Source organism: Pyxicephalus adspersus, chromosome 11, assembly GCF_032062135.1.
Source record: "Pyxicephalus adspersus chromosome 11, UCB_Pads_2.0, whole genome shotgun sequence".
Lineage (NCBI taxonomy): Eukaryota > Metazoa > Chordata > Amphibia > Anura > Pyxicephalidae > Pyxicephalus > Pyxicephalus adspersus.
The window spans coordinates 18,065,915-18,082,955 of record NC_092868.1 but is presented as its reverse complement, the minus strand read 5'-3'; the positions used below and the strand labels follow the sequence as shown (position 1 = coordinate 18,082,955).

Genomic DNA, 17,041 nt, shown 5'->3' with positions numbered 1-17,041 from the left:
TAATGTAAAAAAAGTGTTTAATTTCATGTATCCGCAGTGCAAGGCAGCACTGGACGTACAATAAGCATTACAGAAAAGGTGGAAGCTGAGCCAGCGTGGGCCCACTGGGGTAATTTTGTAAAAGAATCAAGTGAAAAAAAAATGTTTTCACAAAAGTTCACTTTAACTAAATCCTCATGCCAGGAACCACTGCTGCTTAAAAATCTTCTAGCTCTGAAAAAGCCCAGCACTTACCGCCTGTTACCAATCTTAGGTGCCTAGCAGTTGCCAGAAATCACTTAGAAGGGGTAAATGTTTTTTGCTGCTATTATAAACTAAGCCTAACTTGTTACACCACATTCATTATACTATTACACTTCTACAATGGAATACACTCTTAAAATTTAGAACACTAGTAAGTTGGGTCACAATACACGGCATAGGACAGTTGTGGCAAAATACAGAGAATAGAAAAATTGGATATACTAACGGGGCAGGCATTACAAAGTTGGAACATATCATTGGGAGAAGGTAGAACACTGAAACAATAAGAGGTTACTGATTACCCATGGCATAAACAACTGGGAGCACTAAATTTGCCATGTTTTGCCACACCCCCTTTTTGACCACCCGGGTACAGCTTCCCACCACCCCGCTGAAAAAAATTTCTGGGGAGAACACTGTGGAGAGTGCAGATAGGATACCTGAACACACATCAGGCCATAGCACTCACCTATCGTTACACTTGTTTACACTCAAATGAACTTGTTAAACACACTGAGGCTGATTCATCAAGCAAAATCGGAAGCTCGTTCGCGCATTCGTATTCGCGATCCGAAATCGTACACCGCCGCGCAATTCAGCAACTGAAAGAGCTCGCGGCCGGAGCCGCGCATCTCCAGCAGCTTTACACTGGCGAGCTTGCATTAAAAGTCACTGTTCCCCTAAAAAATCATTTTTTCTAATGGCACACATATTACCCTTAGCCCTAAAAAAAAATGTTTGTGCTGTTCAAATGTTTAAAACATGTATGTGCGCCAAGAAAAAAGCATATTTTATAATCACTTATTTCTTTTCTGTTAGGCAAGAGTTAACGGAGTTCAACTCCTCTCCATAGGCGCCTATATAAAACCTTCCGATGCCTTGTCGGATACGTGTGAACGAGCGCGATGTTGCGGGCCTCACATCGCAGCATTAAAGATTCTAATTGACCTGTAAAGGACTGTAAATAAGCACAGAACAGAGAGCAGGTGCGCGCTAATTAATTGCTATGATCGCACCATTGAACTTAACAGATCCTCCTTAATCGCGCAGCTGAAATCTAATCGCCTTAATTGGAAAGATACGCGCCCCCTATTGCTCATTATTATGAAGGCAGGAATCCGGCTGGCAGTGAGGAGGCGAGTGTACGAGCACACTCAAATCCCGACCGCGGTAAACCGTGATGGCTGGCCGCGCTTACTTTCGCGCTTCCAGCGAGCGCGGATTTTATTGATGAATCAGGGGCATTGTCTCTGTTAAGCAATCATTTGATCATGAGGTTTATAGCTTGTTTCCAAGAAGGCAGAATTGTTTTTCATATTCATATCAATTTTGGTCACTTCCAACAATCAGTAATAGACAAACCAAAATAATTTAGTTTTTTCTAAAGTGACAGATTAGGTGGGCATGATTGTAAATCTCGAAAAGTTAAAAGATTAAATGTTCTATATCAATATCAGGAATAAAATGTGTATAAGTGTCAATCGGTATCGGTAGTTCAGTTTTAAAAAACACTTCGGACTGAGCAGAAAAAGCTGCTTTTAATAAAATAGATAATCTGGTAGAATTATCGAAGAATCCAGTGACTTAGCCACAAATAAAGTCGCCAGATTTTTTTTAGAACAGGAGTGCTTCATGTTATTCCATATTCTGTCAGTAGAGTTAGTAAAAAAAAATTGTGGCGCAGTCAGCACAGATACTTTATAGTAATCATAGAAATCTGGGAGGCCGAGGCTAAGCTTTCTTATGTTTTATTATAGCAGCATACCCGATTCTGGCTTTACCGTTAGCCCAAATATATTGCTTCAATAGTCTCTGTGGAGACTTAAAATAAGTTTTGAATAGCTTCACAGGCAGGGTTCTAAGGAACATAAAATTTTGGGTAAAAGTAACATTTTAAAAAACGCCACTCAGCCTAACCAAGACACGTCCTGTTTAGACATATTAGTTAAATCTTCTTTCAGTTTCGAAATAAGTGTTAATTATTTTGGATAAACAAATTGGTAGGATATAAAAGGAAAAAGATACGCGACTTTTATGGCAGTAAATATAATAAAATTATCATAAATCTTTTATTTCCTTCATTGGAAAGCAACAATTAAAATATGCATGCCTCTTCCCCTATACCAAGTTTCAGGAAGAGTCTAATTGACTTTCTAACATACATGGGCTAGAAAAATGGTACAGATCACATATGTTGAGATCATCGGACACGTTTTGCATTGTTGTTACAATCACCAGTATGCTTATTCCCTTGGTATGAAGGCAGGCGAAAGGCAGGATTAAAATCACAACATACAGAGATGGCGGTGTCCCATGTATGTTCTCTACAGTAATATTCAATGCTTCTCCAATTAATATTGGTAATGCTCACTCCATTGTGGAGTGCTAACAAGCAATTATCTTCAATAAATAGATTTACTGTGTGTAAAGAACCAATGAGTACATGGGTGAAATGTCCAAAGTTATCTGTTTTTACGTATATATATATATAAATATGTCTCCCCCTATATATTCATACATTAGATTCTTATGTTGGAAGTTACAAGACCGATTCTAAGTCTATGTGACTATATCATCCCATCATTGTCCAAGATGGGACATCACTTAGGAAATTTTCTTATTTAGATTGCTGTAACTCCACCATTTCATCTTATTTAGATTGCTATAGCTACGTACACACGTCAGATTTTTATCGCCCGATAATCGGCATCGGCCAATTATCGGGCGAAAATCTGCCGTGTGTACAGTCGGTGTCATCCATCGTCCGGACGACTGACCTACCGGATCCACGGACGATGGACGACAGCCGATCGTAATGAAAGTGAAGGGGAGAGCGCGCAGCAGGGTGCCGCTCCGTCGCTCTCCCCCTCCCCTCTCCATAGAGCATGAACGGTGCTGTATGTACAGCACCGTTCATGCATCGTGCACTCCCTTGTCGTTGGAAAGGATCGTGAAAGATCCTTTCCAACGACAAAAATTGGCAGTGTGTACGCAGCTTATGACTCCACCATTCCATGAACATTCGGCTATTTGCACTGTCCCATAATATAAGGAACAAACCAGGAAGGAGGGGGGAGTCCCTCAATACATGTTGTTTCATTATATACTATTCTGTTTATCGTGGGTATCCAAGACAATACCGCTATTCAAATGCCAAGGTTCCCAAAAGGTATCAAGTGAGACTATGCCAAAACAAGTGAGACTATGCCAAAAATCTATTAGTATTGTAACACAATAATACTGCCAAGAACTGTACAAAAAACATCGCTGTACTTACAATAATTTCATCCATAAACAGGCTAGCAATTAGATTATAAGGAGAACCTCCATCCTCTGACGCACGAGTGCATAGGGTTGTGAAATTCCGCTCTTACCTTTATACCTACCTTTATACCTTCCCCAATGGAGACTGAACACAGGAACGACATCCGTATGTGTCACGGCGCCAAGTAATGACGTCACAAGCACGGAGGGCTGATATCTTGTATCCATGGAGTGCACTGGAATTAGCTTGTGCTCCAGGGACTGGATATTGTTACCAAGGGAAGGGAGAGGGGGAAGAGAAGACAGCCATCAACAAATAGAGAGACGGCTGATAGCGGCCACACTATGGACTAAGGAACAATACATGAAACACACAAACCCATATACAAAGACATCCAGAGAAGGCAAGACAACACAAAACACAGGACACAACCAACAACACTAGCAGGGAGGGATTGGAGACCAAAAATAGACAAGCTACTGATAAATAAAGGAAAAGGGATAACAACATAAGACAACATACAGGCTGCTGGTCTCCCCCCTATCCCCCCCGGGGGAGAGGGGTGGGGTGGGGGGAAGGTGAACCGCTCCCGCTCAGACTCCAAAGACCCCATACCATTTTGTTATATATCTAACTTGAATGATCATGATCATATCAACATAATCTCACAGGTTCTAATTAGAAAATTGTAAATAGAAGAAAAGAGAAAAAAAAGGAAATTTAAAAGAAAAAAAAAGAAAAAGAGGCGTTAGAGAAAAGAGTAAAAGGAAGCAAAGGGGGGATAGAATTGAAACTTTCCTATAAAAAAAAGATTTAAAGGTGAAGGCATCGTTCAGCCGTGGAAAAAAGTTGGCTTTCAATTGGAAAATACATCTTGTCTCCGCCTGTAAAGTAACGCCTTTAAAACTAAACGTTAGCTCCGTAGGAGAATATATGAACATATTTTCAATAATTATGCATAATTATAATACTAAGTCTTTAAGATTTCTAGCTCTACAAAATATTAAACTGGACTCTAGGGGGGGACTTGGACAGGTGGTTACTACAGGCGGAGACGAGATGTATTTTCCAATTGAAAGCCATCTATTCTCTTCATCTGTTCTCTTCATCTATTCTGCAGCTATATCCTGTGGGTTAACCATTTTACCATTGGATCCAGCTTTAAACACAAATAGGATTTTAGAGAGCTGTATTCCAGTCTTAAATTTAGCAGCCAAGGTTTGGAAGCTCTATTACCTTGCCTCCAGTAATTTAGTTGCAATTTTGAATAAATTGAGCATGATTTGACAAAAGAAGCATTCTCAAATCGTGTCTGTATTTAAAAAAGCTGTTAAGTTACCTTAGTAGCAGGACTAATTTTGTGTTGATTTTCTAAATTTTTGATGTAGCCAAATTTTTAATGTAGCTAAATTTTGAAGGTAGCCAACTGTTGTCGCTTCATCTTTTTATCTTTGGACTCAAGCTGAATCGGGATACCCCTAATAAATGCCTTGTGGGCATTTCATATGATAAAAAGATCCATGTCCTGGGTATCATTAAATTGGAAAAGTTCTTTTAAATAATTTCTGAGTTGAGCGGAATACGCTAAATCCGCAAAAATTCTTGGATCAGCCCTCCAAAATCTAAAAGGTATCGTGTGATATTGGTCCTTCACACTCAGAACTACTGGAGTGTGGTCCGACCATGTGATATTATCAATTTCTATCTGAGAAATTTTCTCTAGTAAACTCATGTCAGTCAAAAACATGTCTATGCAGGAATAGGATTTGTGTGAAGATGAATAATACGCCTTTTCCGAGGTGTGTAAACATCACCACACATCAAAAAAATTAGATTCCTCTAGAAGGGGTTTCAAGGAGGTTCTCTTATAAAGTTTTGTTATTGAAACGTCAAGTTGTGGATTGGATACCACATTAAAGTCACAACATAATAGTAAATGGCCACGGGGTTTTTAATAGCTATAAATACTCCTATACGTTTCTTCTCTGCATTAGCTGTAAAAATAGGTGGAAATAATTTAAGTACATTTAGGAGGTTTGGTAACAGAAAAATGTGTTTCTAGAGCAGCGATCGCCAATCTGTTTGGTCCCATGGACCACTAAAGATACCGGCTCCTGACCGCGCATGCGCGGGGAGCCGGTTGTCAATCAAAGGAAAGGAACCTCCCCATAGTGACGTCATAACACCATACCCCCGCCCACTCTGCCATAGCAGATCTGTGCCTGCGATGGGAGAGTTGGCAGGTTGTGTGCTGGGACACAGCCCGCCCACCTCCCTATGCCTGGAAACTGCTCGGGGGACGTGGTTCGCGACTCTGGTCTTCCCCTGACCTTGCTCAGGGGTGCACCCCCCAAACCTTCTAGCGGACCACCAGTTGGCGAATGCCATTCTAGAGCACACAGCACATCACATCCGTGATGGTTTGCCGCGAACTATAGAGCAGATCGTTTATGAGGGCTATTCAGCCCTTATATTAATTCAGTGTTCTCCCCAGAAATTGTTTTTAGCCGGGTGGTAAAAAAGGGGGTGTGGCAAAACACAGCACATTTAGTGCTCCCAGTTGTTTGCCATGGGTAATCAGTAACCTCTTATTGTTTCAGTGTTCTACCTTCTCCCAATGATTTGTTACAACTTTGTAATGCCTGCCCCCTTAGTATATCCAGTTTTTTCTATTCTATGTATTTTGCCACAACTGTCCTATGCTGTGTATTGTGACCCAACTTACTAGTGTTCTAAGTTTTAAGAGTGTATTCCTTTGTATTAGTGAAATAGTATAATGAATGTGGTGTAACAAGTTAGGCTTAGTTCATATTAGCAGCAATAAACATTTTACCCCTTCTGAGTGACTTCTGGCAACTGTTGGGCACCTAGGATTGGTAACAGGCGGTAAGTACTAGGCACATAGGATTGATAACAGGCGGTATGTGGTAGACACCTAGGATTGGTAACAGGCGGTAAGTGCTGGGCTTTTTCAGAGCTAGAAGTTTTTTAGGCAGCAGTGGTTCCTGCCATGAGGGATGGACAAATGTAACCTTACTGCCGGTGTGAATTCAGCCTAACTTCAGATGTGCTCCTGTGTCTATATTTAGTTAAAGTTAACTTTTGTGTAAACATTTTGTAGCCCAGCAGGCCCATGCTGGCTCAGCTTCCACTTTTTCTCTGATGCTCACTTGTACGTCCAGTGCTGCCTTTCACTGCGCATGCATGAGATTGAACACTTTTTTTTTACATTATAAGAAAGCCTCTGAAGATGCCTGCACACAAGGAGCAGTGCAGAGCCTCTTTGGATATGTGACAGAAATATCCTAGGAGGCTGCGGGTTTCCCCTTTGGTCTTTACCCCTTTTAAGTGTAAAAACAAAAAAAAAAAAAACGCACATTTTCCCAGAGAAAGTCACTTTTTAATATAATGGTAAAAATGTGGCAATGCTTTTTTAGCATCATGAATGTGATATCAGATGGGGACAAGACAGACAGTGATCCCCTCTCATCACTCATTCTATTAAAAAACACTGTCTGTGAAGTTTATCCACGGCGTGTAATAATGTTATTGGCAGCACAGTGTGATCGCTATGTGAGTGTAAAAGCTGCTTGTCATATTCTGCAGCCTAACAACTCGTGTTCAAACCTTCATATCGCCTAAACCGTTGGTTGTATTAACTTGAACTTTTTAAGGTACACGTGGAGGCATAGGAAACTGAAACTGTAGGTGCAAGTGGGGGACACTTGTGGCTAAACCCTTCTAAAATGTAATTAGTATGGCATTATGAGAACATAAATCTCTACCTAGCAAAGTTTTCTGCCTGCTCTGTTACACATATCAGTCTGCATCTCTACCTCAAACCCCAATTTCTCTAGAATTAAGAGGTGCTGGCAAACAAAAATATAAGTGGAAGTGGGAGACGTGTGGACATCACCTTTCATCACCATGGCATAATTACAACATTAAAAAAAAAAACTGTCCATCAAAATGCACTTCCTTGTTACACATGGCTGTAACCTTCTAATACCTCAGCCTCAATAAAGTTTTTGTGAGCAGAGTTTATGTTCTAATGATGCCATAGCGATGAAGTTTTAGGGGATGTTAGTCACAGATGTTCCCCACTTGTACCTATATTTTTGGTTTCTTACACTTCCCCATTCCCCAATTGAAGTTCAGAATGTTAGTTAAGTGGACAGAAATGTATACAGGACAGGGAAACCCATTTTGATGGGCAGAGTGTTTTATGTTTTAATGATGCTGTAGTAATGAGATTGTAAGGGGAGAATGTGCCCGCCACTTGCATATATTCAGAGAAATTAGTGCTCAAAGAAAAGAAGCAGACAGACAGTTTCATAGGTATAGATTTGTGACAGGTAGGTATATATTTAGGGGCCCCACCCCAATGCTCCTTACTATGTTAGTGGCCCCCAGGGTCCCCAATTTGCATTTTCAATTTAGGACCCCTAGTTGCACTTTCCTCTGAAACAGCAAACCCAAAGTTCAATTTTTTTAACTGTTTACATTTTTGACCCCCATATCTTGAAATTCTTTATCTTGAAATTGTAGTAACTAGTATTTATGAGGGTCCCCTGTACACCCTGGAAATTACAAGTCATTGTGCCATACAGTTTAGGAGATATGGAGGTTTGTACACAGAGAGCTGTGAGGATGCAGAATGACATGCAGACTTCACACACAGCTCTAGCAGTGGATACATTTCACCGGCAGTTTTTTTTTTTCTTTTTTTTAAAAAAAAATAGAAATTCCAGCTCGTGCTATGAGATGGGGGCGGGGCTGCCTGTATCCCCTTCACATGAAGGCTGAACTGTGTGTGCTCACCTCTTATTGCATCAGCAATCCTCTGAACGGATGACACAGAGCAGAGAGTTGGGGATATCTACCCAGACACCGTTGAACAGAAAAAAAGCCAACTTGCAAAGATATGACAATGGCACTGAGAAAAATACCAACAGAAAAAGCAGTACTAGAAAATAAAAAAAAAAAATAAAAATACCCCAACATGGGAATAGCACTTTATGACCCAAAGTCAAGAGTAGTCAAATGGGGGAAAACGGATGTGTACCCAACAACAGCTCTATAAATATGAAATATTTCTGTATAGGTATCACACGACGTAATAATAAAAAGTAGATACATTAACATTTGGATTTGACCCAGCATACTGCAACTGAGGGAGAGAGAACAAAACCTTATAATACACCTGTAAACAAATATCACAGATAGATCACTTTGGTGACCGTGCAAGTTTATGGTGGACTTCTTGCCATTCCTGTCGCAGTCTCGGTAAACGTTGTGCAAGAGGTTGTGAATCTTCTATCTCTAGGCCCTATTTATGAAGAAGTGTAAAAACATCCTCTAAAGTGGAGATCACATGTGGAGATCCAGATTTAATGGTAAAATCTTCACCGGGAAGCCCCACCGATACGGAATACCATGTAATCGGACCATTTTGGTCACTGGTAAAAACTGACGCCTGGCTAAAATAGTCGCTTGAGATAAATGGTAATATGAGAGTACGGTTCTGGTAGAACTTCCATATTTCTGGTGGTTTGCAGCAATTTCTGAATTTCTGCAAGTGAATTCTGGCTATTACATCTCTGGAGGTTGTTGCTGGCAAATGAGCAGGTTTTGAAATTCTATGAGCTCTGTCAATCACCAGTTCTCCTTGGGAACTGGTAATACAGTAAATATCAGTTGTAGATAGATAGGAAGTTCCAACAGAGAGACAGTTTCTAATAATCTACGAAATTTAGGATCTAGCCCTGCCTTCCATGCCAATGAGTTTCCCTTTCGTTTTGGCCACTTCTTCTAGACTATTATGACCTGTTGTGATTTCTCCCATTTTCTCTTCAATGTGATCCACTCCACTCCACCTAAAATCTGCTCATCTCTTTCAAGTGTAGAGATCATAGAGAAAAAGTCAGTTTGCAAATGACTTTCTGAGGGATAATGGCATATCTTTAAGTACTGTGTCGGTAAATCATTAATAAAATGATCCATCGGATCCTCACATGGAGAACCCTTTTGTAATACAGGGTCTCCCGTCTGAGTAAAATCACAAGCTGAGGATGAACCATCATTATTATTATCAGGATTAGTAAGCTCAACCGATTCATTTAGTGACGGTTCTTCAGGGATTAAGGGAGTTTGCACTATAGAAGACAGAGATGTCTTTTTAGAAGTTAATTGAGAGGCTTTACTCACTCTTCTTGTAGGCCACGGTCTAAGAACACCGCCGCCATCTTGACTTTACTCCCCCACCGGTTTAGTATGGAATTCAATCCATCTCCGCGGTCCGGTCCTCTCCTCCTTGCCTCTAGTCATCTCTTCTGTTTTTTTGTGGATGAATTGTGGTAGGTCAAGTGCTTGTGGAATCGTGTGGTGAGTCATTGAGTATATTTAGAGCCGCGCCACGGACAGAGCTCTCTCAAAAAGTAACCATCCTCGTCGGCAGCCAGCCATGCCACTGTGGGTAGCAGTTTTTAATAGTGACGAAGAGTCCCATCCTTCTTTTGGACAAAGAAAAGTGGAAGTGTGGAATGAGGTTTATCGCTGGAATGAGGTACATCGCACAGTCATAGGAGCAATGGGGAGGAAGTTGCTCCGCCTGGCATTTAGAGAAAACATCTATGAAGTCCTTGTACTGGATTGGAATGGATGGAGCCAACTCTAACGTGGAGAGGGCAAGAGGCTTGAGAGGTTGGAGCTTGGTCAAACAAAAAGGACCCCAAGCCAATACCTCTGGAGTAGACCAATCTAGAACTGGAGAGTGTTGCTGAAGCCATTAGAGTTCCAGGATGACTTCAGACGAGTCCTGGGGAAGTACAAGGAAGGTTGTGGTCACCTAATATAGCACACCTACCGTAATTTGCATGGACAAGATTTGGAAGTGGATAAGTTTACAGGAGAGAATGGTTCCATCTACCGCAGAGATTAGCAGGGTTTGAGTCAGTAGCAGAGATGAAATTGCCTGCTGGTCTAGAGTCGATAAAAGCCTTTAGAGCAAGTGTGGACGTCTTGTGGAGCTTAATTGGTATTGAGGGATGCTGAGTGGAGGGGAGAAAAGAGTGACCTAGCATGCCCCTCTTAGAGTATACTAGGAGCTGAAGTTTCCTGGTCTGTGGGAGTTTGATAAAGTGTCTTTTCAATCCACAGTAAATGCAGAGACCTGAAAATAGGCTCCGGAGTCTCTCCTCTGAAGATAGACGTGAGCGACCCATTGGGTACCTCTGATGAAAGAGAAACGGGAGTGGAGGTTCCAGAGGTGGCTGGAAGAATAGAGCTAGTCGTGAGAGAAGACTTTGCTGGAGCGAGATTTCTCCTGGAAACGCTCTAGGAAACATATATCAATCTGGGTAGCCAGAGAGATCAGGTCATCCAGAGCAGTGGGAATTTCTCGACCAGCCAACTCATCCATATTGCGATCAGAAAAGCCCTGCCAGAAGGTAGCGTGGAAAGCCTCACTGTTCCAGGCGAGCTCCGCCGCCAAAATGCGAAACTTAACATAGAACTGGCCCACAGTAAGTGACTCTTTGCAGAGATCCAGGAGAGCGCTGGCTGCTGAGGAGGCCCGAGCGGGTTCATCAAAAACCCTCCTAAAAAGGCTCAGGAAAGCAGGAGACTGGGCAGGACCGGTGATTCAGTAGGAGCACTGAAGAGGACCAGAAGCTGATCCAAGCGGGTAGTGAGCACATGAAGCTGGTGAAGTACCTGGGTTTGAGTAGCTTCCTGAGCTTCAAGCCTCTGGGCGAGTAGTTGGTTTGGATCTGGTCTGGGAGGGGTGAATACATGGTTTGTACAAACTGTCACACACGGAGAGACAGGACCACTAGGTGGCGCTATGGTATTCACGGTAGGTATGCAGTAAGCATGGTAGGCAGTAAGCAGTAATCGGGTCTTCTCCAGGGCCTCTGATGGTGAGGATGTTGGGCAGCTGGTTACCGGAGTCAATTACCAGAGATCCAGGAGACAGACACTAGTGACACGGGTCACTGCGGGCACAGCCAACACAGGAGATACTGTAAACAACAGGAGGCACTGGTGATGCAGGGATATCCACAGGCAGACAGGAACAGCACAGGGAAGTTGGCTGGCAACCAACAGACTGGACAATGAGGAGTTAACGCAGGAGCTGGACAGAGTAAACACTGGATTAAGCACCAGGTGAACAGGAACTAGCTCAACAGAACTAGGGGTTCAGCACAATGGAGACACGATGCACGAACACTGAGTGCAGTGTGTGACATGGCTAAATAGCCAGGGCTGGGGAAGAGGCTATTTTCTGATTGGCCAGCGGATTGGACAGAATTGATAAAGCTTGGAAACAGAGACACACCCAGCAACAGAACTGCCTGCATGCCCAGGAGAGAGGAGTCTGCGCTTTAGTGAGGAAGAGGTAAGTGTGACAGATCTCTTAGTGATCGGGACTTGCAATAAGTAATCATGGGTCGTTCCCCAATACATGTTCTTATTTGGGGGTCTTTTCCTAATATATGTCAATTACTCTCCAAGGTATTGTAGAGGAGATGATGGTGCTTGTTGTATCAGGTAATTATTCAAGTCATTTTTTGGGAATGTTTGTCCTTATGTTCAACTTTGAAAAGAAGGTCCTTTCTTGTAATGTAATTTTGTATTTTTTGTGTAATTTTGCTTTTTGGTATGCTTTTTTAAGGAGTTAGGAATAACCTCACAAAAGAAGTCTGTTGCGTAGGTAATTAGCCACCTTTCCAATCCTCATCTAATGTGCAATTCTTTGTCAATCTCAAATATTGACTATATGGCATACTGTTGATAAGAGCTTTGGGGTGTGAGCTCTTCGCATGCAGTATAGTTTTGCCAGCCGTATTATTTCAGAAAAAACTTAGTCCCCATTGCCACACCTTGGGTCTATAAGTATGTTTTGTTTTCAAATGTGAATATATTTCTGTGGAGAATCTAGGTCATTAAAGATATGATAAATTGATTTTGATTTGTTGAAGTACGGTATGCTTTGTGGAGGCAGTTTGAAATGGTTGCAATACCTAGATGGTGCTGTATGCTACTGTATAGTGCCTCCACATCGATAGCTAAGGTGGAGTTTGGGGGGATGGACATTTCGTGGGTGAGTTTAAGGGGTTCAATCATGTCTTTTAAATAGGATGGAAGCTTCATAACTAAAGGACGTTGATGGGAATCTACTAATTCACTTGAATTTGCTGCTAAAGACCCTATTACTGAAACAATTGGTCGTCCTTTTGGGCGTGAGAGATTCTTTTGTACTTTCGGTAATGCATAAAATGTTGGTAACGTAGGAAATTTGTTGGTTAGAGTCTTTGGTTTTTTTATCGGTTACATTCTTAGAAAAAGCTTCCAAAATGATATTGTCATATTCCTGCCTGAGTTCTATAGTTTTGCTGTTTGGCATGACCGTGTACCATTCCTGATTATCCAGGATACAGTAGCAGATTTGGTGATAATGATCAATGTCTAGAATCACTATGTTCCCACCCTTGTCTGATGGTTTGATTACAATCTTCTTGTTTTTTAATTTTGTAAGAGCTTTCTTATGTTCATTTGTCAAGTTGTATGTTTTTGGGTGTATGTCTAAATTCATTTTTAAAATTTGTTTTGTTGGGATGTCCATGAAGGTTTGTATTTGTTGGTTGGTGGATAAAGAGGGCAAGAATTGTGATTTGGGTTTCCTAGATATTAACCACCCGACCGTTAAACCCAACCTTTGTTCGGTTTTTTCGATTTTGCAAAACAAAACTATTTAAATCCCCTCACTTACTTGGTCTCTGCTGCGATGATCCGTTCTGTTCCAGCGTCGATTGCTAAAAAAAATACTCACCTTCTCCCCGCAGCTCCTCCAGACGCGTCTTCTGTCTTCTTTCTTCATCCGAGTGCAGTGACGATCACCGGGTTTTCGGGCTGGAGGCGGGGCGGGAAATTCAAAATCCTTTGCATTGAACTCAATACAAAAAAGCTGTATTGAGTCCAATACAAAGAAATCCTTATATAATACATATATAATTGTATTATATATATATTATATAAGCTACTGTACAATCAATTTACATTATACACTATTTTTTTTTTAAACTTTTTTTAAAGATTTAAAAAAAAATTTTATTATTAAATTTATAAAATTTTGGACATATTTCGGTGAGTTATGTGGTAATTTGGTGAATTATATGGTGAATTAACACTTTTTGCATGGAAGTTTGGAAAGAATTAGAACACCCAGCGTTCGCGTACGTGTCCCTCGGCGATTCCTGATGATGTCTGTGCGTGCGCCCGTCGATGGGGGTCGTAGCGGGAAATTCAAATATTTTGTATTGGATTCAATACAAAGCCCTGTATCCAATCCAATACAAAATAATACAAAATATATTTATGTGGTTTTGTCTATAGGTATGTGACGTTGGACTGTTGGACACTAGGGATGTGTTTTAGAAAAATATATTACTATACAGTATATTGAATTATCGCATTTTCAGTATTTTTCATTTACTTATGTATTCTTGTTTAAGCTGATTTTTGTGTCTTATATTTAGTTTTTTTAAAAGTAATTTTTTTTTTTTACATGATTTGTGTGTTTCAAATATTTTTTTTATTCATGATAACTACTAGAACCCTGTTCGGACATATTTCTGTAAGTTACAGGTCTACAATTAAAAAAAAAAATTTCATGAAAAACAGTGTATCGCTTTTGGTACAGAAATCTAGACATCAGTGTAAAACTGGAAGGTGACTGGGTTTCTGATTCTGATGATACGGTCTCAGATGGTTAAATAAATGTGAGTCGTTCTCTGTGAGCAGTTGATACAGGTCCTTCAGCAGTTTAAAGTCTTGGGTATTCCATCCTTTTTATAATTCAGGGTATAAGGTATTAATTCTGTGTTTTGTTTATCAAACATAGTTTTTAAGGTTAGATTACGATCAAATAGGTTGATGTCTTTGATCAAATCTGCAAAAAGGAGTGTGTTACATTATTTCTTAACAGCAGCCAGAGCAATTATTCCTGTGTTCCTTCCATGAAGGATTGGTTTATGGAACTGTAGAGAATCCAGCATATGGCAATATTGGTGGCAGAGGATAAAGATCAATATGAAAAATACAAAATGGTGTGGTCAGCCTAGGACTGGTTTAAGCAATCCCTTCAGTTCCAGACCTACCTGTCATAAAGCGAAGCAAGCTTTTCACAAACTTGGTCACTCAATGCAATCACTTCTATTTCCCGATTATGGTGTGTGTATTTTACTTGAGTCATATTCCCCTTCTCCCCTCTTCTCTTCCCAACATTGTCCCAGACCCATCTCCCTTCCCCTGCTCTAACCCCTTGGGGCTATATGTGTATATCCCTGTGTTTCCCCCCTTATTTCAGGTACATATGACATTTATATGTGAATAATATGTTCAAAAGTTTTTTGAATTGATACATACTTTTGTACTAATACACTTATTTTGAAACTAAATTGTTTATTATTGTCCATCTCTGTTGTTTTTATTTGTTGTACATATTTATGTATGGTTCATTCACCTGTTGTATACATTCACGTTTATTTAAATATGTGTATTTTTTTATTTATTTTTATACAAAATCTAATAAACTTGATTGAAACAAAAACATTTAAAGTAAACTAAGCTGATTCATAGGAAAAAAGCCTGTAATACATTTTAAAAGAGTTAGTTAAAAGTTACTATGTAACTATGTAACAGAAGTATCAAGTAGTGTAATGGCACTACAGGAACAGCAAAAGGGAGGAAATTTGTGAATTTAATACAAGATAATTTTATGGCACAGTTTATAGAAGCCCTAACTAGAAATGATAATCTGTTGGACCTAGTTCTTTCTAACAAAGCAAAGCTTATAACAAATGTTCATGTAAAAGAGAATCTGGGTAGCAGTGACCATAATAAGATTTCATTTAATGTAAGCTGTAAACATGAAGCAAAAACAGGAAAGATAAAAACAATTAGGAGAGAATATTTTCCATTATTAAGGGCAGCTCTCTGTGACTTGGACTGGGAGAAAACATTGTCCTGAAAAAACACCTAACAGAAATGGGAATGTTTCAAGTCTGTTCTACAAAATCACACTGAAAAATATATTCCAATGGGTAATAAGTTTAGGAGGCTAAAATTAAAGCCTATGTGGCTCACAGCTGATGTTAAAAAAGCCATAAGTAACAAGAAAAGGGCATCCCAAAAAATGAAGGATCACCTTCATCGTTTGAAAACTATAAAGAATTTAACAAAATATGTAAAAAGGAGATAAAATGTGCAAAACTTCAAAATGAAAGACAGATTGCAAAGGAAAGTAAAGCAAACCCCCAAATTTTTTTTCAATATATTAGTAGCAAAAGGATCAGATCTTAAAGGATGTCGCTGGGTTGGTAACTGGGGATAAAGAAAAGGCAGATTTACTAAACACTTTTTTTTTTTTAGCTCTGTGTACACAAAGGAAAATTGCAGAGCTCAAGTCAAAACTCATAATAGCAATGTTACTGGCTTAACTGAGTCACAGTGGCTCAGAATAGATATGATTGAGGAACAGCTGGGAAAAATTAGGGTTTACAAAGCACCAGGATCCGATGGATTACATCCATGTGTCCTCAAAGAGCTGCGCTTGGTTGTTTCAAAGCCATTATTTCAAATTTTTGGAGACTTAACAGTCACTGTCAAGGTACCGATAGATTGGCGTAGGTCCAATGTTGTTCCTATCTTCAAAAAGGGAGCAAAGTCATTACCAGGTAACTACAGACTGGTTACTTTAACATCCATAGTTGGAAAGGTCCTAGAGAGTTTGATAAAGAACCACATAGAGGAGTTTCTGCTAAAAAAATATTATTATAAGTGATAGTCAGCATGACTTCAAGAAAGACCGAAGTTCTCAAACAAATTTACTCTATCTTTTATGAGGAAGTAAGTAAACAGGTAGACAGTGGAGTGCCAGGTGATATAGTGTACTTGGACTTTGCTAAAGCATTTGACACTGTACCCCACAGACCGTTAATATGCAAGTTAGGGTCAATAGGTTTGGAAAAGTCAATCTGTAAATGGATAGAGAACTGGCTTAAAGACTAGTGTTGGTCGAATAGCTCACTATTAGATTCGGCAGCTATTCGGCCGAATATAGCAAAAAAATTCGAGTGGTCGAACATCGAATTCGAACACCATTAAAGTCAATGGGAGAAAAATTTGGGTTTGTTTCAGCACTGTGTAGAGCTTCTACAGCCTCCAAACAGATGTAAAAAGATACATTATAAAAAGATACATGAAAAGATACATTGTAAAAAGATACATTATAAAAGGATACATAAAAAGATACATTATAAAAAAGACACATAACACTATTACATACCCCTAGACTTCACATGAAGATTAAAGAGCACATGTCAAATCTATTTTAGGCTAAAGCTAGGTACACACTTCCAATAATTTTTGTTAGAAAATGAACAATTACGACCGATCAACGATTATGCACGATTATACTTGAACAATCATATTGTGCACAATTCTGTACATGCTGTAACAATATGATCGTTC

General features: G+C 39.9%; 1 protein-coding gene across 4 annotated transcripts in view; it reads left to right on the top strand.

The window, feature by feature from the left end:
• The window catches only part of LOC140341016 (leukocyte antigen CD37-like), a 163,699-nt gene that overhangs the window by 56,864 nt on the left and 89,794 nt on the right, over positions 1-17,041 (top strand). For 2 of the 4 annotated variants that reach the window (XM_072426512.1, XM_072426515.1), the window contains exon 2: positions 16,360-16,417. The exons of the other annotated variants lie outside the window; for them this stretch is intronic. In XM_072426512.1, coding sequence (XP_072282613.1) covers positions 16,361-16,417 — 57 coding nt within the window. In that variant the 5' untranslated portion in view covers position 16,360. The remainder of the gene's footprint in view (positions 1-16,359; positions 16,418-17,041) is intronic. 4 annotated transcript variants of the gene reach the window in all.